Source organism: Geotrypetes seraphini, chromosome 1 (assembly GCF_902459505.1).
Source record: "Geotrypetes seraphini chromosome 1, aGeoSer1.1, whole genome shotgun sequence".
In the NCBI taxonomy this organism is placed as follows: Eukaryota; Metazoa; Chordata; class Amphibia; order Gymnophiona; family Dermophiidae; genus Geotrypetes; species Geotrypetes seraphini.
Window position 1 is genome coordinate 520,451,113 of NC_047084.1, and position 21,433 is coordinate 520,472,545.

General features: G+C 42.6%; 1 protein-coding gene across 1 annotated transcript in view; it reads right to left on the reverse strand.

The window, feature by feature from the left end:
* The window catches only part of SLC12A2 (solute carrier family 12 member 2), a 333,014-nt gene that overhangs the window by 214,964 nt on the left and 96,617 nt on the right, over positions 1–21,433 (reverse strand). Inside the window, exons 6-7 of the mRNA XM_033928970.1 lie at positions 20,178–20,288; positions 14,046–14,154 (exon numbers count right to left, since the gene is read on the reverse strand). Of these exons, the coding sequence (XP_033784861.1) occupies positions 14,046–14,154; positions 20,178–20,288 (220 nt within the window). The remainder of the gene's footprint in view (positions 1–14,045; positions 14,155–20,177; positions 20,289–21,433) is intronic.

Below are 21,433 nucleotides of genomic sequence, written 5' to 3' on the forward strand. Positions count from 1 at the left end.
ATCAGGGTCAGTAAACTCACTATTCTACTAAATATCAAAACCCCCATATGGAAACCGATATCCCCTCTGCAACACTAGAAGGCCTTACTCACACACAAATCTCCAATCACACAACATATAAATAGCAGGAAGGAAAAAGAAAAAAGAAGTGGAGAAAAAGCCTCAGTTCTGCTTCACCTGGCAAAAAACTCCACTTCTTCAGAAACACACTCCTGCACACCCAACAAAATATGGAGAAAGGCACTGTAGTAGCCTGCAGAGTGATATCAAACAGCACGCCAGACTTCACAGCCCAAAATCGTGATGAAAATCGTGATGATGTGAACAAATGAGCACTACAGCATTACAGTCCAGGATCTTGCATAAAAGACAGAAAGAAAAACAACTTAGCTGCTATTGGCTTCCAGGATGTTCTCAATCCAACACTTCACCTCCTGGGCCTTGCAGCCACAAAACCCAATGGGGAACCCTCCCCGTGAGTTTTGTCCCTGCTCCATCCCTGCGAGCTCTGTCCTCATCTGCACTTAAGTGTTTGAGGCTTGTGCAGATGAGGACAGAGCTCACAGGGATGAAGCAAGGACAGAACTCGCGGGGATGGGATGGGGATGGAAACAGATCCCACAGGGTCAAATTTGTCCCCATGTCATTCTCTGTTCAGTAAAAGCTAAGAGGCCAACTAGAGTTGGTGAGTGGGTTGTGAGAATATCTGCCTGCCTGCTACATTGCTTTATCCAAGAACAAGCAGGCAGCATAGTCTCACATGTGGACTCCCTAGCTGTCAGGATCATGCCTCAGAGAAAAGGGTTATTGACAACTACCATAAGCCTAGCAAACCAAATGGGTTGGAGGGAAGTTGGTATCTAAGTAGAGAATAAATTTTGTAGAACTGCTTGGCCAATCTGACTATTTCATTTGGAATGATTCTCCAAACAATAGTGGGATGTGAATATTACATTACATTACGGATTTCTATTCCGCCTGTGCCTTGCGGTTCTAGGCGGATTACAATATAGAAAATATCTGGGACATTCCGGTAGAATTACATTTCAGGATAGGAGTAAGTTACAGGAACAGTGAAGAGTTATGATATTACAATTTCACAGAAGATATTACTTATTGCAGAAGATAGTACATATAGCAGAAGATAATGCATTTTGCAGAGGTAATATATGTCAACTCGATCAGTTAAGTCGGGTGTAGTGTAGGAGAGTATATGAATATATGAACAGAGGACCAGATGGCTGCTTTACAGATGTCCTCAATGGGACTGGAACCCAGCCTGAGCATAGCAAAGGAGATACAGTCCACCAGCAATGTTGAGATGGTTCTCTTGGTGACAGAGTTCCAAGTCTGTTTGGATCAAATGACAGGAAGTGCTGAGTGGAAGTTCTGCGAGTAAAGCACTGCAAATTGTGTGAAGCTCGAGGAGACTGTTATGGGCTCACAATCTATCAAATGTACCTGGGGCAATGGAGTGTTAAGTGACTTTCCCAGGGTCACAAGGAGCACTGCTAGGCTTGAACCTGCAACCTCAGGGTGCTGAGGAAACAGCCCTAACCGCTAGGTGCTCCTCCACTCTATTCTTTAGGCTACTCCTTGTAGTCAAGGGCATCCATAAGCTCTGCTCAAGGCTTTGATTCTGACTCCATGTTTATTGGGAGCGTTTGCCCCACATGTCATATGAATTTTGTAAAGGACAAACTCTCTGGTGGTGACCTTCAATGAGGAGTGGTGGTGAAGGATCCAAAGGTATACCATAAGACTCACCTGATGATAACTCTGGATAGTTGGTTGAAGAGCACATAGACAAGTCAAAGTCATAGTCCTCGACTACAGGCCTTGTAAATTAAGATCAACATCGAGGATAGCATAGAGAAGATCGATGTTAAGAACATCAAGGCGAATGCTGAGACGATCATTGACGTGAGTGTTTTGATGAATGTGGAGAGGAGTGTCAAGAATGGGACAATGAACTGTTCTTCTTCAATTACCTCGGTGTGGTATACAGGCCTCCGAGACAAAAGGAAGACAAAGACAAAGAATTGATTGAGGACATAGAGAACATCACTTTGCGTGGTGACACAGTACTGTTAGGCGACTTCAACATGCCAGATGCAGACTGGAACACCCTCTCAGCAACTACGAGCGGTAGCAAAAGAATAATAACCTCCATTAAGGGTGCACAACTAAAACAAATGGTATTAGAGCCCACCAGGGAAAAAGTAATACTGGACCTGGTACTCACAAATGGAGACAGTGTCTCGGAAGTATCAGTGGGAGACACGCTGGCCTCCAGCGACCACAACATGGTATGGCTCAACCTCAGGAAAGGCTTCTCTAAATCAAACACAGCAACGAGGGTCCTCAACTTTAGGGAGGCAGATTTCGACCACATGAGAGACTTTGTCCATCAAAAGCTGCAAAACCATGCAGAAACTGACAATCCGGAAACTATGTGGTCAAACCTAAAATCCATCCTGAACGAAGCATCTAGCCGCTACGTAAAAACAGTAAGCAAACGCCGGAGAAACAAAAAACCACAATGGTTCAACAAGGAAATTTCGGACCTCATTAAAATGAAAAAAGAAACATTTATTACCTACAAACATCTTGGGAAAAGGGAGGCAAAAGAAGACTATCTGGCCAGATCTAAGGCTGTCAAAAAGGCAGTCAGGGAAGCCAAACTTCAAACAGAGGAAGATCTAGCACGGAACATTAAAAAAGGGGACAAATCCTTCTTCAGGTACATTAGCGACAGGAAGAGAAACAAAAATGGAATAGAACGCCTTAGGAAATCAGATGGAAACTACGCAGAATCTGATACTACCAAAGCAGAACTGCTAAACGAATACTTCTGCTCAGTATTCACCTGTGAAGCACCGGGAGATGGTCCGCAACTACAAATAAGAAACAGCCAAAATGACCTGTTTCGTGATTACGAGTTTACACCTAGTAATGTCTACCACGAACTTTCAAGACTCAAAGTAGACAAAGCTATGGGGCCAGACAATCTACACCCCAGGGTACTCAGAGAGCTGAGTGAAGTTCTGGCTGAACCACTATCCGTACTCTTCAATCTTTCCATGCGCACGGGAATAGTACCCCTAGACTGGAAAACAGCTAACGTAATTCCACTCCACAAAAAGGGAGTTACAGACCGGTGAGTCTTACATCCATAGTGTGCAAACTCATGGAAACACTGATCAAACAGGAACTTGACAAAATTCTAGATGAAGAAAATCTACGTGATCCACATCAACACGGATTCACCAGGGGAAGGTCCTGCCAATCTAATCTGATTGACTTCTTTGATTGGGTGACCAGTCATCTGGATGCCGGTGAGTCCCTTGACGTGATATACTTGGACTTCAGCAAAGCTTTTGATAGCGTTCCACACCGCAGGCTGTTGAACAAACTAAAATCGATGGGATTAGGGGATACATTCACAACATGGGTAAGGGATTGGCTAGATGGTAGGCTTCAAAGGGTGATGGTAAACGGTACCCCCTCCAAAACGTCAGCAGTGATGAGTGGAGTACCTCAGGGCTCCGTCTTAGGGCCGATTCTATTCAATTTATTCATAGGAGATTTGACCCAAGGACTTAGAGGAAAAGTATCCAAACTATGCAACATAGTTGGCAAAAGCAGTGTGCCTGACTTTATGACGCAGGACCTAAGACAGCTTGAACAGTGGTCATCAACTTGGCAGCTGGGCTTCAATGCTAAAAAATGTAAAGTAATGCACCTAGGCAAAAAAAATCCACACAGAACTTACACACTAAATGGTGAAACCTTGTCCAGGACCACGGTGGAACGTGATTTAGGAGTGATCATTAGCGACGATATGAAGGCTGCCAATCAAGTAGAGAAGGCATCGTCCAAGGCAAGACAAATGATGGGCTGTATCCGTAGGGGTTTTGTCAGCAGAAAACCTGAAGTCATAATGCCGCTGTACAGATCCATGGTGAGACCTCATCTCGAGTATTGTGTTCAATTCTGGAGACCACACTACCGAAAAGATGTGTTGAGAATTGAGTCGGTTCAGCGAATGGCTACCAGGATGGTTTTGGGGCTCAGGGAACTCACGTATGAAGAAAGGTTAAAAAAACTGCGGATGTACTCACTGGAGGAGCGAAGAGAGAGAGGGGACATGATTGAGACCTTTAAGTATATTACTGGGCGTATAGAGGTGATAGATGATATCTTCAGTCTTACAGGGCCCTCAGTAACCAGAGGACACTCGCTGAAAATCAGGGGAGGGAAATTTCAGGGTGATGCGAGGAAGTACTTCTTCACTGAAAGGGTGGTAGATCATTGGAACGAGCTGCCTCAGAGGGTGATTGAGGCCAGCAGCGTGTTAGATTTCAAGAGAAAATGGGATATTCATGTGGGATCTCTAGGAGAGTAAGAATCAGGGAGTGGGTCATTGGTATGGGCAGACTCGATGGGCTATAGCCCTTTTCTGCCGTCAATTTCTATGTTTCTATGACTATGCAGGCCTCAATGCAGATCCTCAACATTATGATGTTCGAGCTCGATGCCTCAATGAAGTGCTTGGGCACTGCTTGGACTGAGTTGAGGTTGGGAGTGTGGAAACAGAATAAGCACAGAGTGTGTCTGCAGTAGCCAAGCTAGGTCTTTCTGTAACAGCATGCAAAGCTGTTTCTGCAGAGATGGCAATGGTACCGATGTTGACAAGGGTACATTAGGTGCTGGCTGTGTTATGTATCAAGTCGTCAGGGACCTCTATGTTGAAGCACACCTCAGAGGAGACACCAGCTGTAGAGAAGGTGATCTGGCATTAGTGTGCTGATGCTTGGAATGTGTTGATGGCGATGATGCTTGAGCATGCTTGGAGGGGAAAGGTGTTTATTCTTCTTGGCTTTCTTATGAGCTTCCCCTGAGAAGGCAGCACTGACAGAGAAGAGGTCAACCTCCAACTGGTAAACTACCTAGACAAATTTAACATCAATCAGGTTTCAGGAAAGGATATAGCACAGAAACAGTCATAGCCTCCATACTAAACCACCTCTAGGATCTCTTCAGCAAAGGCAAAAGCGCACTGAATCTGCAATTAGGCCTTAGCAGTGCGTTTGACCTAGTAGACCACGAAATCATGCTACTGCGCCTTGATGCAATGGGAATCTCGGGAAAGGTAAAGAAATGGTTCCAAGAATTCCTAACAAACAGATCCTACCGAGTAGCCAGCAATGGAAATCACTCCAACCCATGGAAAAACCTGTCAGGGGTACCCCAAGGCTCTCCTCTATCATCTACATTATTCAACATTTACATATCATCCTTAGGTCACCGACTACAAAAATTAAACTTAAAACACTACATATACGCAGATGATATATCCATCCTAATCCCCTTAAATGACATCTCAAAAGAAATTATAGACAACCTTTCACACACAATGAGAGAAATCGAAAAATGGACCACCAACTTCAAACTGAAACTAAACACAGAGAAAACAAAAGTTTTCTTGGCAAGCCTCAACGACAAAATAACGAGATCATCATTAAAAATAAACAACCCCGAATATCCAATTTACAAAACCATAAAAATTCTGGATATCACACTAGACACACACTTGACCATGGCTGACCACACAAACTTAACAGTGAAGAAATGCTTTTATACATTATAGAAGCTAAGGACTATTAAAAAATACTTTGACACAACATCTTTCAGGTTACTGGTGCAATCGCTGATCCTATCCACCCTGGACTACTGCAACATCATCTACCTGGGTACCCCACAAAAAACAATAAAGAAACTGAGATCGCTTAATCTTCGGACTGAGAAAACAAGACCATATTAGCCCATACTACAAAAAACTGCACTGGCTACCAATGGAAGCGCGAATACAGTTCAGATTTGCATGCATCTGCTTCAAACAAATCTGGGGTCTAGCACCTTCCTACCTGCAAACACACTTTACTCTACACAACCCCACACGAACAACCAGAAACAAAAACATCTTCGCCTATCCTAAAATTACGGGCTGCAAGTACAAATCCTTCCTTGACAGAACCTTAATGTTCCAAGCTAACAGACAACAATCCTGGCTGGAAAACTACATAAATAAAACCAGACAGACCTACAACGCATTCCGAAAATCTATCAAAACCACTCTGTTAGACAAATTCATCACCTAAACAGACCGATCTGTGCTCACTACACATTTTCCCCCAACAAACCCGAAGCAATTCCTACCCCTCTCACTTTCCCTCCCCCCCTTGCAACCCCTCTTACATTCCCTCCCCTACAACCCTTTTTCTTCTGTAACATTCCCCTCATGCATTTGTAATTCACTGAATGTCCAGCCTTCTTTCGATGTGAACCGCCTAGAAGTCATCTGACTATGGCGGTATAGAAAAATAAAGTTATTATAATTAATTTTTCCACCAATTATGGTATTATGGTAAACCATTCAAGTCCACTGCAGGATGGCAGTCTCACAAATCAGGATGAGGTTCTTGCTTTAGAAGAAGTTTTTGGGGGTTTTTTTGGGGGGAAGGGGGTGCAAAAGCCAAAGAGTTATTGTGACCAAAATATTTAATTTTGCTATCTGTCCAGAGAACATTTTTCAAGTAGTCTTACGAAATCATTCAGGTGCCCTTGTGCCCTTTAGCAAACCTTAGGTAGCCAGAATTATTTTTCTCCCTCCTCTAGCTAAGGACAGATAGGGTAGTTTTTCCTCAAATACCTAATTTCATTTTAGTTTGATACATTGTAAACCACTTAGGTCAGTAAGATGCAGGAGTGGTATATCAAATCTTAAATAAACAAACAGCTTTTTTTCCTGATGGATCATACATAAACCCTCACAATGGCTTAAGTAGAATTTCCAAGCACGTCTGATATATAGCCTATTCAAGTTACATCTTATGAACACCAGATGAAATCTCTTTGGCAGAATGCAATGCAGAAGGCTAAGAAATCTGAGGAAAAGGGTTTGATTCTCATCGTCATTCCTTGTGACCCTGAGCAACTCACTGAACTTTCCATTGTCCTGAGTATAAAACTTACATTGTGACCCAATAGGGACAGAGAAAGAGCCTGCATATAATAAATCTAAACTGTTTTGAATGCACCACATAAAGGCAGGATATCAAATCCATAATCCTTTACCCATTAATCTATTTACTGCAAAAACATTAGCAGTAAATATGAGACAGATCATATCCCACATACCTTGGGGCTTTGAGTAAAGTTCATTACTGTTATGGTATGTGCAAAAGTGAAGGTGACAAATCAGCCACCGTTTCTTTTTCTTCTTGTTTGTTATTAGTGGAGGATTGTTCTGTTTTTCAAGGTATGTGCAAAACCTATTTGGAGACATGCCCCTCAGAGACCTACAGACTTTTAGATAAAAAAAGAACCCTAGACTAATGTGATGATGATTTTCTGGTTTGCTCTGGGGGCCATCTTGGCAGGAGGATCACTTCAGGCTAGAGTCATTGTAGTCTGCGACTTTTTTTCCATTTTGACTGTCTTTACAGAAGATGAATAAATGAAATAGTCTTGTATACTTGGTCCAGAGAAATCATCTACTTTTATAAGACCTCAAAATTTCTTTTGATCACAGCATTAGTTCTAAAATAATAGTAAAAATCCAAACTCAAAACCTTATGGACCTTATATAGTAGGGGTGGGCAACCTCAGTCCTTAAGGGTCAAAATCCAGTCAAATTTTCAGAATTTCCTCAATGAATATGCATGAAATCTGTTTGCATGCACTACTTTCATTGTATGCAAATATATGTCATGCATATTCATTGGGGAAATCCTGAAAACCCAACTAGGTTGCAGCCTTGAAGACTAATGTTGCACACTCGTTATAGAACTGATGACCAAACAGCACAGTTACTTACCATAACAGTTGTTATCCAGGGACAGCAGGCAGATATTCTCACATGGGTGACATCATCCATGGAACCCCGGTACAGACAGCTTTAAAAGTGCATCGCCACTTTAAGAACTTAAGAAAATGAGCAAGTGCCTTCCCGCCTGATGCAGACTTGCGGTACCTCAGGGGAGGTGGGTGGATTGTGAGAATATCTGCCTGCTATTCCTGTATAACACCTGTTATACAGTAAGTAACTGTGCTTTATCCCAGGACAAGCAGGCAGCATATTCTCACATGTGGGACTCCCTAGCTTACTACAATGGGATGGAGGGAGAGTTGGCCATTAAGAGAATAAATTTTGCTAACTGCTTGGCCAACGTGATCATCCTGTCTGGAATAAGATTGCAGACAGTAGCGATATGTGAATTTATGACCTGAGGACCAAGTAGCAGCTTTATAGAGTTCATCAATAGGAGTGGAACATAAAAAAGCAACTGAAGCTGCCATAGCTCGGACTTTGTGGGCTGTGACACGACTCCCCAGTTGCAGCCCAGCTAGCATAACAGAAGGCGATACAAGCCTCCAACCAGGTAGAAATAGTTCTTTTGGATACAGGATGCCCCCACTTACTAGGATCGAAGGAGACGAAGAGTTGAGATGTACTAAGTGGCTGAGTACACTGTAAGTAATAGGCCAAAGCTCGTTTACAGTCCAAAGTATGAAGAGTTTTGTTGCTGTCCCTGCCTTATTTCTGCAAGCTCTGTCCTCATCTGCACATGTCTCAAATGCTTTAAAATCATAAGTGTTCAAGGCTTGTGTGGTTAAGACAGAGCTTACAGGAACAGGGCAGGGAGAGCAACAAATCTCGTGGGGATGGGGGCGGGAAAATTGAGTTCCTGCAGTGATGGGGACAAATTTGTCCCCGTGTCATTCTCTAGGAGAGAGCCTTTGCTGCCTTGCTTGTTTATGAAATACATTGCGACCCGATTTTCCATGCGGATAAGGACGTGGTTGGTGACAATGTGCTGAAAAGCTTTGAGAACATTGTAGATCACTTGGAGTTCCAACAGAATGATATGGCAAAGGCGGTCCGGGGCAGACCAGTGACCTTGAGTGCGAAGACTGTCCAGATGAGCCCCCCAAGCGTAGGTGGCAAGTCCACTGTCAGAACCTTCTGATGTCGAGGTGTGTGGAACACCACTATGGAAAGATTGGAAGAGTTCATCCACCACTGCAGAGATTGTCAAAGTGAAGGAGTGACGGTAATGTGTTGAGACAGTGTGTCGAGAGCTTGAGACCACTGCGAGAGTCCATTGAGGCATCCTGAGATGAAGTCTTGAAAATGGAGTAACATGCACCAAGAAAGCCATGTGACCCAGTAATGCCGTCACCCTCGACCAGGAAAATGATGGTAGGTGAGAAGTCTTGAGTGCAAAGCTGAATCAAATTTTCTAGTCTTTGCTGAGGGAGAAATGCTCCGAGATGAATGGTGTCTAGCAGAGCTCCGATACATTGCAGATTCTGAGGGCTGAAGTTGGGATTTGGAAAATTGATTTTGAAACTCAACTGCTGAAGAAGGAGAATTGTTAAACGAGTCGCTGCAATCACCCCTTGAGAGGATGGATCTTTGATCAGCGCAAGTGGAACTTCCTCTATAGCACTGAGAAGGAGGGATTCTATCTCCCGAAGAAGAAGAGATGTCTGCTGAGGGTTGAAAGAAAACTCTTGGCAGATGATCTGGAGGCTTTTTGATGAAGTGAAGAGAGTATCCCTCTTGAATGACTTAGTACCCAGAGGTCTGTGGCTATCAGTTCTCAACGGGGATAATGCAGCTGGAGCCAATTTCCGATTGGTTGAGGAAGAGGCTGAGAAATAGGAATAGCAGCTATGCTCTCTAGAAGCCTGTCAAAAAAGACTGAGCAGGCTTGTGAGGAGCTGCTGATTGAGATTTCTGAAAGCGTTGTTTTTGCTTTTTCTGCTGCGGTCTAGGAAGAACAGCTGATTTTGAAGAAAAACACCTTTGATATGAAGAAGGTGGCTTAAAAGATTTAGAAGTTGAAGGCATAGGCTTGGATTTAACCAAAGCATCCCAATGTTTCTCATGATCAATAAGCTTTGGTGACTCTATTGAAAATGCCACACACAACAGCTCATCTCCCAAACAGGGAATGTTCGCTATTCTATCCTGAAGACTGACGTCCATATCCGAGACTCGTATCCATGCAAGACGTCTCATTGCTACAGACATAGCTGATGCTCTGGAAGATAATTCAAACACATCATAAGCAGATCTTGCCATATATCTTCTGGTAAGGGTGCAAGAGATATGATGAAATTCCTGCAAATGTTTTGGAGGAGTGTATCTATAAAAAGAAGGCAATTTCTTAACAAGGTGCTTTATATAGCAGGAAATATAGAAATTATAATTTAGAACTATTTTCTAGCATGGAATTTTGGTACAGGCGACGCCCAAATTTGTCCATAGTGCATCCTTCATGCCCTGGTGGCCCTGAAGCAGATTTTTTTTTTTTTTTTTTTTAATCTACTCTACCACTAGGTACTGGTGCTGAAGCTGTGGTTTGTCAAAACCCGGAGAAGAAATTATTTTATACAGAGAGTCCAATTGTAATGGTTAGGGGTATACCATGCAAAGGTAGTCTGAGAAGTTCTTTAGGAGGCTCATCATAATCTAAGGCCTCTAAGTATTCAGCACTGTAGGCAGAATCAGCTTCTAGCTCGACTGGTAGCTCTTTGCCCAACTGGCGAATAAATTTGGTAAAAGAAAGTCTCTCAGTAGGAGATTTAGCCCTTGGTGGAGACTTTTCTGGAAACTTTTCTGAGGTATTATCATAAGCCTCCATTGTAGACTCAGGTAAGTCTTCAGCTGAATCAGACTAAGTCAGAGTCATAAAAGGGTTTTGGTGAAGGAGTGCATCGAGAAGATCGATGGTACCATTGAGCCTAGTGTTGATCCAATGACAAGGATGATGCAAGATGTGACACACTTTTACACTTTTAAGACTGTGAGGGAGAACGCTGTTTTATTTTCGAAGCTCCTGAAGAGGAATGATGCTTACTGGACTTGAAGAATCGAGATGAGGAGGAAGAGTGACGATGCCTTGATGAACAGCAGGGCCTCGTTGGAGATTTGGACCTGTGATGAGATGGCCTACACTTGGGCATGGAACGTCGATGCCACTCTGGAGAGCCAGTGTTGGTATTGCAGGACCTGGTGGCCTTATGCTCAGGCTGGGTCGGAAATGAAGGACTGAATGTTGGGGTAATGAGTTTAAACATATCACTCACTTGGAAAAATGCATCGAGCTTTACACAAAATGAAAGCACCGATACCTTTGGCCTTTCTGCCGGTATCATCGGTGCTGAAACTTGCCTCGGAGAGAGTGACCACAAAGAGGATGCACACCTTGATATAGGAGAGACAAGGTGCAAGAGAAGTCACTAAAATGTATGCATGCTAAACCGTCAGAAACCAGTTTAGTGACCTTGTTAAAGTTTTGTGAATCTGGGCCAGAGAGGAAAAGTTTTTTTTGTTTACACCACAGCACCGGCATGGTGTTGGAGAGTGGGGTGAGTGAAGAGACTACAAAATAAACCCGCCAGGATGTTTGTTAAAAAAAAAAAACCAACACACACAAAATTGGGCAGGAAAAGTGAAATCGAAAAATCAATTCAATGAGTCAAATCGATAATTTTTTTCCTGAATTGGGCAGGACTACTAATTACCTAATTAATGTTATATTTAATTGTTGAGTGTGTAGATAGTTTTATTGACAATTTTAAGTGGAATATACTATATTAGACTGTGACAGTCTCTATAATATGTGCAATATGTTGATGAAATATTATGAATGTTTTACATGGAAACCACTTTGGTTCAAGTGGTTTAGAAATTTTAGAAATAATTACTACTAAGGACATTAAGGATAACTTACTATTACATAAACAGATTTTGAATTAGTCTTTGCTGTTTGTATCTCAAAGACCTGTTTAATTTATAATCACCACCCCACAAATAAGGAAGAACGTATTTTAATTGGACAAGTGTACTATGATAAAATCTTGCCATTCCTATTCAAAGTTCATAAATTCAGTATTGAACATGACCATCAAATCCATAGAATAGCAAATTACCTAAACACCAAATATGTACACTGTTTCAATAACTTTTGGGCTTACAGACGGTATATAAATTAAAATTAGATTAATCTTTCAAATTCCAGAACATATAATAGGATAATTCTATAAATGCACATACAGTTATATGGACCATGCTATGTTATGTGCTGAAATTAGCACTTGCATGCTTATGTGTACTACATACTATTCTATGAAGTAAAGAAAGAAAGTAGATTAGAATATAACTGATGGGAGGCATAACCATGGATGGAGCACAAATGTGTCTCCCATGTTTGAACTTGCTGAATACAAGTTATGCGCATGTCAAAGGGGCTCATAATCAAAAAATAAAAATATTCAAAAAGTGGCCTAAGTTGGTACTTGGACAATCAAAAAGACGGATCGTCCAAAGTACCGATAATCAAAGCTAGTTTTAGACGTATCTAAAATCAGATTAGGCCTTTACCCTACCTCTGAACGCCTAGAGCAAAAAGAGGCATTTATGGAGGAGGGGAAAGGGTGAGAGGTGGGCTGATCTAAACTTAGTCGTCTGGCAGCCATAACTAAAAAGGGTTGACAGGTTGCCAGACAGAACTTATATGTTTTGACTTAGACCAAGTCAAAACAGGTATAAGTTCCAGCCCAGGCAACCTGTCCACCCCCCACCGCAATGATCGCGGCAGGAGAGATGCCTAATCTCTCCTACCACAATTGCGATCCAAGCCCCCACCCGAACTGCCACGAAATGGCAGGAGAGATGCCCAATCTCTCCTACTAGCATCCCTCTCTCCCCCCTCCCCGACAAACCCTAATACCGTCAGGAGGGAGCCCAGGCCCTCCTGCCAAAGGTGCACCTCCACCCCACCCCAAATACTGGCAGGAGGCCACCCCAAATACTGCCGAAGGCACACCCCCACCTCAACCCCCCCCACCCCAGACACCCCCCCTAACTAACCTTAAAGTTGGCCAGATGGGTGGGTCTCCTGTACAGCCAGCTAACTAGCAGACCCACCATCCTCAGAAAGGCGGGCCTACACCCTTCCCAGTGAATTTAGGATGCACTGGGGAGGGGCCAACCAAGTATTCAGTTGGCCCATGTGCCTAAGGCCCCGCCCAATTCCGGTTGGCCCAGTGTCTAAGCCCCTCCTATGGGCGGGCCTTAGGCACCTGGACCAATTCTGAGGATCACAGGCCTGCCGGACGGACAAGGGACCTGTCCGGCTGGCCAACTTTAAGTTTAGTTGGGGGGGTCCAGGGTAGGGGGGGTCGTGGGGGTCTGGGATAGGAGCGTTCGGGATAGTGGTGGGGCATTAGGGGGTTCAGGAGGGTTTACGGGGTGGGGTATGCGCCTTCAGCAGGAGGGCTTGGGATCCCTCTTGTCGGTATTCAGGGGGGGTGCCTTCGGCAGGAGGGCCTGGGCTCCCTCCTACCAGTATTTGGGTTTCTCGAGGTGGTGGTGCGCCTTCAGCAGGAAGGCCTGGGCTCCCTTCTGCCGGTATTCAGGTTTGTTGGGGGAGGGGGGTGCTGGCAGGAGAGATTGAGCATCTCCCCTACCGGCTCGCGGCAGCTCGAGGGGGGGGGTGGATCGCGGTTGTGGCAGGAGAAATTAGGCATCTCTCCTGCTGCAATCGTTGTGGTGGGGGGTCCCCAGGATTTTGTAACCGGTGGTGTTTGTTTATTTATTTTTACAGATACCAGTTACAGAATCCTGCTTTTAGCTAATAGCACCCCTGACATCAATAAAATTTACCTCATACATTTACAGTTCTAACATCTTAAGTAAAAAACGTGGAGGTTTACACTCTTGTACTTGTGTTAGTGTTGTGTGGGGTGAGGATGGGGTTTGTAATGAAGCTGAAAATGTTCAGTCTATTTCAGCATGGAAAATTTGAGCTAAACAAATGCTTTCAGTGGGACAGTTCGTGATTTTAGAAACATACAACAGATTTACATAAATGTCTAGAAGCATATCAATACATCTGGATTTCAAGCTTATGTTAAGTGTTTGAAATCATAAATTTTATCAGCAAGTGTCAAATATGCTTACATACCTTTATATCCAAAGAAGCCTTTAGGCTTTTTGTCTTCCATTGGGATAAATGTTCCAATGATAAAATCTCCAATTGCTAATAACAGAATTATCAGTAGAACAATCTGGGCCTAAAATATAAAAAGTTAAAACTGAGTTATTGTATATTAAAATAAGACAACAAAAAGGCTGACTGAATTTCGGTTATGGTTACAGTGCAGAAACTTGCCCAAAATTTTTTCTGCCTGGTTTTGGTTTTGGTCAAAAGGCAATGGCCATTTTGGCAGAATCCAACAGTGTTTTCAGGGGAAGCAGAAAATTTGTGCTTTGTCCTGTTCCATCTCCTTCCCTTTGCCCTCTAAACAAGAGTTTCCTTTCCCCACTGCCTATCTGTAGGTACCCTCTAAGGAAGTGTTCTTCAACCTTTTGACACCTATGGACCGGCAGAAATAAAATAATTATTTTGTGGACCAGCACCGGTCCGCGGACTGGCAGTTGAAGAACACTGGGCTAAGTCGTGCCCATCTCCATCCAATCCTCACGCACATCCCGCACCTCATCTGGAAGCCTTCCCTCCGACGTTATGTCAGAGAGAAGGCTTCCGGTTCAGGTGCAGGTGCAGGATGCGCGTAGGAGCCTTTTCCCATGGCTCTGTGCACTGCAGCACTCAAGGAGCCGGCCCGAAGACACCGCGATGATCACACTGTGGACCGGCGGCTGAAGAACACTGTCTTGGGCCCGATGGACGTGCCAGCCCTGCAGACCGGCAAAAAATTTCTGCAGACCACCACTGGTTCACAGACCGGCAGTTGAAGAACACTGCTCTAAGGCTCATCATAAGAGCATAAGAATTTGCCGCTGCTGGGTCAAACCAGTGGTCCATCGTGCGCGCCCAGCAGTCCACTCATGCGGCGGCCCCCAGGTCGAAGACCAGTGCCCTACCTGCATTCTTTACAACCCCTGGTAGTCTAGGGGAGTAGCCAGGACAAGAGTGATCCCCAGTTACTCCTGCCCCTGCTGGCTCGACTTTCAAAATAGCTGCCATGACCTCCAGTGGAAATGTGTTTTTTTATTCTGGATTGTGCATCAGGATGGTATAAAGCCCACAATGTAGACCAGTATTTGGATGCCTTTACTCTATTTTAGTAAATATCTTGTTTGTCTTAACTAAACATAAAACAGGAAATATTTTAATGCTACTTTCTCTTGAATTTATGCAGTTCAGGTATAATCATTTTTTTGCATGTTCTCACAAGGGTCCTATCTCAGAAAATAGTTAACTATATTTGCACTGACTTGGGAACCTAATAATAATAATAATAACAACAGTTTATATATCGCAGGACCGTGAAGTTCTATGCGGTTTGCATAAGATTAAAAGAAAGTACAAATTGATTGAGCTTAAAGGAGGTGAGAGAAAGTGGTTAAGAGGTCAAGGGAACCGTTATTGAGGGGAAAGAGATGTACAGGTCAGGGATATTTCAGGAACAGGTATGTTTTTAGGCGCTTCCTGAATTTCTCATAAGTAGTGGGCGAGAGCAATTGTTCTAGGTCTTTACCCCATAATGCTGCCTGATTTGAGAGAAGGTGTTGATGGTGTTTTTTCAGTTTACATCCTCTAACTGGGGGGAAACAAAGGTCAAATGTGAGCTTCTTTTGTGTCTGTTGGCTGAGAGGGAGAAAAGGTCAGTTATGTATTTAGGGGCTAGTCCGTATAGTACTTTAAAGCAAAGGCAGGTGAACTTAAACTTTACGCGCACTTCCATGGGCAGCCAGTGCAACTGCCGGTAGTAAGATGTCAAGTGATCAAATTTCTTTAGCCCGACGATTAGTCTGACCGCTGCATTTTGCATTAATTGTTAAATGTTGCATATTCTTTTGGGAAATTGCTAGATAGGTGACGAGGGATTGTATCAGGATTCTGAATGCTGACATGTCAAAATATGATTTAATGGATCTAAGTTTCCAGAGAGTGAAAAAACCCTTTTCTGATTAAGGAGTCCACCTGGTCTTTCATGGTTAGGTGTTGATCCAGAGTTACGCCCAGTATCTTCATGGTAGACTGAATAGGGTAACTAAGTTTATTGATGCAGAGTGGTGTTTTGGTGTCAAGCGGATGAGGTGAGGCAACGAAGAATTTTGTTTTTTTGGAGTTAAGTTTGAGCTTGAAGTCAGACATCCATTGCTCCATCAGATTTATAGCTTCTGATGCCTTGGGAGTAGTTTCCGAGATAAGAGTTAGTAAATGGGATGATGATCGTAAAGCCGTCTGCGTAACTGAATAATTTTATCCCCAGCTGGGTTAATTGCGCATCCAGAGAGGACATGTAGACATTGAAAAGCAATGGGGATAGCGCTGACCCTTGCAGCACACTGGATGGGTTGCTCCAGGTATCGGAGAGATCATAATTGAAACATACATGCCAGACTTGAGAAATGTGTTAAAAATGGTTCTCCCAGATGTGCTGGCAGATCCTGGGAATAATCTCTTGTGGGTTTAGCAGAGGGCTGGTTATAGCAAGTTCTCACAATCACCAGTCAGCCTCAGTTTTAGTTTTTGCCAAAACCAGGCAGCAAGTTTTGGCCACAGTTTCAGTTTCATCTGTAAGAGATAGTTTAGGTAGCAATTTTGGTTGGCCTTTACAAGAAAGCTTTGCTAAATGGCATTTTTTAAACATTGTAGCAATGCCCAGTTTTTTAAAAATTCATCTCCATTCACCTCATACATCTAATTCCTGCTAGTTATGCTTAGAGCCAGTGCCATAAGAAATTGGGTGGGTGGAAGAATGGCTTCAACTAAATGTTAACAGGAGGAAGAACCAACTTGTCCAGAAGAGGTGTTGTGAGAGGACTTCCAGAGACAGAGATATTCACTGGTAAGACTTTGCTGGTAAATTGCTTACAAACTTGGGAAAAGGGGAAATAGGCTCAGGGACTTATTTTATTTAAAGTACTTGGTCACTTAGCAAGGGAGTTTTAGGGATAGTTTTTTTTTCTTAGCACAGGCAGTCTCTGTTAGTGTATAACGGCTAGTATTTCAAGGGGCTATTTTAAAGTAGCTATAGCAGGGGTGCCCAAAAGGGCAATTGTGATCGACCAGTAGATCGCAATGGCAATTCGAGTCTTATCGCGTTGCTTATGCGTTCTCCCTATTCCCCGACGTCACAACAGGCCAGCAATGACTACTGAAGCACCGGGCACACCAGCCTTCCCTCCCCCCCCTCCACGAACATCAATTCTGACATCAGAGAGGAAGTTCCGGGCCAGCCAGAACTTCCTCTCCAACGTCAGAATTGACGTCGAGGGGAAGGCTGCTGGCCTGTTGTGGCGTCAGGAAACAGGGAAAACTCGGTGGCGGTAGCTTGGGGGCCTGTTGCCAGACGTCAGCAGTGGCTTGGGGGCCTATCTCCAGATGACCGCCCCGGCGGTGGCTTGGGGGCCTGTTTCTAGACGACAGCCCCAGCAGTGGCTTGGGGAGATAGAAAGACAGACATGGAGGCAGAACAGGAAGACAGAAAGAAAGAGGGCAGGGAGACAGAAAGAAAGGGGAAGAGGCAGGGAGAGAGGAAGAAAAAGTTGGTGGAGGGAATGGAGTGTGGCAGGTGGCAGGGGGCAGGCAGGGAGAGAGGAAGAAAAAGTTGTGACAAACTTGGTTAGTACTCTTAAATCACTGTTACAATCTTGGCATCCTCTTCATATTTCCTGGTGGGGTAGAATAGAAACAATTAAAATGGTAGTAGCGCCCAAAATCAATTTTATACTTAGCATGATCCCCCATCTATTTCCATCCCTTTTCTATAAACAGATAGACAAACATATTTCTGCTTTTATTTGGAATCATAAGCCACCAAAAATTGCTTTTAAGAAACTTAAAGCCACGAAAGACAAAGCGGGAGTCTTTATTAGATTTCCTAACCTATCACAAAGCCTTTATTCTACAACAAACCTCCTTTAATACCTACCTCCCTCTCTGGCTAAGATTTGAATATGCTTTATATCCAGACTACCCTTCACTTGTTCCTCTAACAACCTCTAATGCCATACACCAAAATACAGACCCTCTTGTTTCCCAATCTATCAAGTGTCTAATCAAACTTGATGACATACTAGATACATCCCTCTGACACTCAACATACATCTCCCTCTGGCATAACTTATCTTTTCTTATAAATAAAATGCCCTTATTTTGGCGTACGTGGGCTGGCCTCGGTATTCGTTACTGAACAGACATTTGTACTCCTACCTTACAACTCCTGACTTTCTCCAAACTTCAGGATAAGTTTGGCCTACCGGCCTCGGCATTTTATCAATAGCTTCAACTTTCCTCTATGATTAAAAAATCTAAAATTCTTTTAACAAAAAAAAGACGGGAACCCCTACCATACTTCATCTTCTTCCCAAACTCTCCACTATAGGCCATATTGCATCTCAAATTTACAAAATTTTCATCAATTCACAGTCTATTGCCCACATCCCCCTACAAAAATCTCGGGAACCGGATTTGAATTGCCAACTACCAGATAGCCAATGGGAAGATTTTTGGTCCAAAACAATTTGAACCATCTCTTCAGCTAATTCAATGCAATCTATGTTCTTCCTCTACCACAAAGCCAATTGGACTCCACAAAAATTGCATATTGCAGGCCTGCTACCTTCAAACAAATGCTGGTATTGCAAAATACATCTGGGTACCCTATTGCATATGCTCATTGATTGTCCATATATACAAGATTTTTGGGTCAAGATTTGGTCAATTATACAGAAAATTTTTAATTTGGATTCAATTTTCTCCCCTATCATAGTTATATTTAAATCAGGGACTCCTGGGCTTAATGTACCGACATCCCATCATGCACTATTAAACACACTTCTTATTATAGCTTTGCGACTTGTACTATCTAACTGGAAATCACTAGACTCTCTCAACAAACACTTCTGGTTTCAATCTGTCCTATTGCAACACAAACGTGAGATATTGATATCTGCTACCAAGCCTCTTTCCACCAAAGTCCGTTCAAAATGGGCTATCTTTAAAGATTACCAAGATTCTCTAATATTTTAACCTTATTATTATTTTTTATATCTAATGCATGCCCCTTCTCTCACTCTTCTTTCTCTTCTCCTCTTTTTCTTATTAGGCCTTGAGGGGACTCTCTCCCCTCTCCTTTTGCTTCAATTCTCTTCCTACCCTTCCTTTTCCCTTTTTCTTTCTCCCCTTTTTTCCTCTTTCCTTTTCTCCTCTCCTCCCTTAGTCTTATTCCCAAATATTTTTCTGATTTTTACAACAACCGGAATGTATTTCCATCATATGTATCTCTTTTCTTCTTGTTGTACAAACAATTTTGTATTTTTACAACTTTATTGTTCATTGAACTTAATATTGTAAAAAAAAAAAAAAAAATCACTTGTTATTCCCTTTTTTCTTTGTATTACACTAAAAACTTTTAATAAAATTTCATGGAAAAAAAAAGGAAGAAAAAGTTGGTCTCATGGAAGGACAAAGATGTTGGTTGGGGAATGGAATGAGGTCTGGAGGAGGTAAAGCATGCAGGAGGCAGAAAGAAGGGAAGAAATATTGGATTCACAGTCAGAAGAAGAAAGTGCAATCAGAGACTCATGAAATCACCAGACAACAAAGGTAGGAAAAATGATTTTTATTTTTAATGTAATGATCAAAACGTGTCTGTTTTGAGAATTTATATCTTCTGTCTATATTTTGCACTATGGCCCAATTTTACTAAACCGCAGTAGCAAATTTTAGCGCAGGAAGCCTATGAGCGTCAAGAGCAGCACAGGGCATTCAGTGCAGCTCCCTGCGGTTTAGTAAAAAGGTAAGGAGTATATTTGCCTATTTTTGTATAGTTGTTACTGAGGTGACATTGCATATTTAAAGTCATCTGCCTTGACCTCTTTGAAAAAACCCTGAATATTAACATTTTCTCTGCATATAGTGTGCTTTGTGTTTTTTTTAATTTTATTGTTGGTAGATCATTTTGACTTGGTCATTTTAAAAGTAACTCGCAAGCCAAAAAAGTGAGGGTCAAAAATGGCAACATTATTATATGATGCTTTAAGCTATTAAGTATTTTCACATAAGAACCTTCAATATCTGATCACAAAACAAATATCTATTTTGAAGACTCTAATTACTTACTTTTGCTTCCCATTCCATTCCTGCTACAGAGATGCCCAGAAGTATCACTACTGTTATGGCTCCAATTATTCTGATATCATTCATTTCATCCACCATAAGAGCTCCATTATCCTATATAAGAAGCAAAATGGTATAAAAAGTAGATACTATTATTGAAATTAACACTAAAATCAAAATTATCTAAGACAGTGACAGCTCATACATAGATCCAGTGGTGTGACTGCTACCACAAAATAGATCCCAAGATATAGAATCATAAGAGATATAATAGTCAAGTTGAGAGATCCAGTTATGAGAGAGGGAAAAAAAAGAAAGGACTTATGGGCGAGGTCATCGATGGAGTCTGGTGTGGAAACGCTACCCAACGTATTGTCTTTAAGAACTTATGGAAACACTTTGAGCCTTCCCAACTGACTCACAAGCATAGGATCAGCAGTACAATAATATAGCTAAAAAATATATAATACAATCCAAAGGAGAGGTAGGAGGTATGTGAAAATATTGGCAGCTATTCTCAGAGAATACCTGCTACACGTTAAGTGGGACTCCCTAGATACCAAGCTCACTAAAAACAATAAGATTAGGGCAATAGGGACTCACAGCAAGTTCAAAGCTCATACTGAAAATATATATACAATAGTATGAAGGTGCAGCCTGGAAAAGAATAAAACGGACCTAGGTGGGTGGAGCTAGATTCTAGACATCAAACAAATTTTACAGACAGTCTGACCAAACTAGCTATCATGTTGGGTGTTCTGCTCAAGGCAGTAGTGAGATGTGAATTTGTGACTGAAGCCCATGTTGCAGCCTTGCAGATCTCTCCATTGGAGGCTGATCATTGTGCTGCCAATGCCACCATGGCTCCAATACTATGCTTCTTGAAATGATTCTCCAGAGTTAGCCCAACCTAGGCATAAGCAAGAGAGATGCAGTCTGTCAGACAGCTGGAAAGACTGTATTTACCAGTGGCCACTCCAATCCTGTTGGGATCAAAAATCTAAAAGTTTGATGGACTATTTGTAGAGCTTAGTCCACTTAAGATAAAAGGCCAATGCTCACTTGCAGTCCAAGGTGTGAAGTGCATTTTCGCCAGGTGGGCATGAGGTTTGGGAAAAATGTTGATAGTATAGTTAACTGGTTCAGATGGAATGCCGACACTACCTTGGGAAGGAACTTGGGGTGAGTGCAGAGAACCACTCTATTGTAATGAATCATCATATAAAGGTGGATCCACCACTAGGGCTTGAAGCTCAACG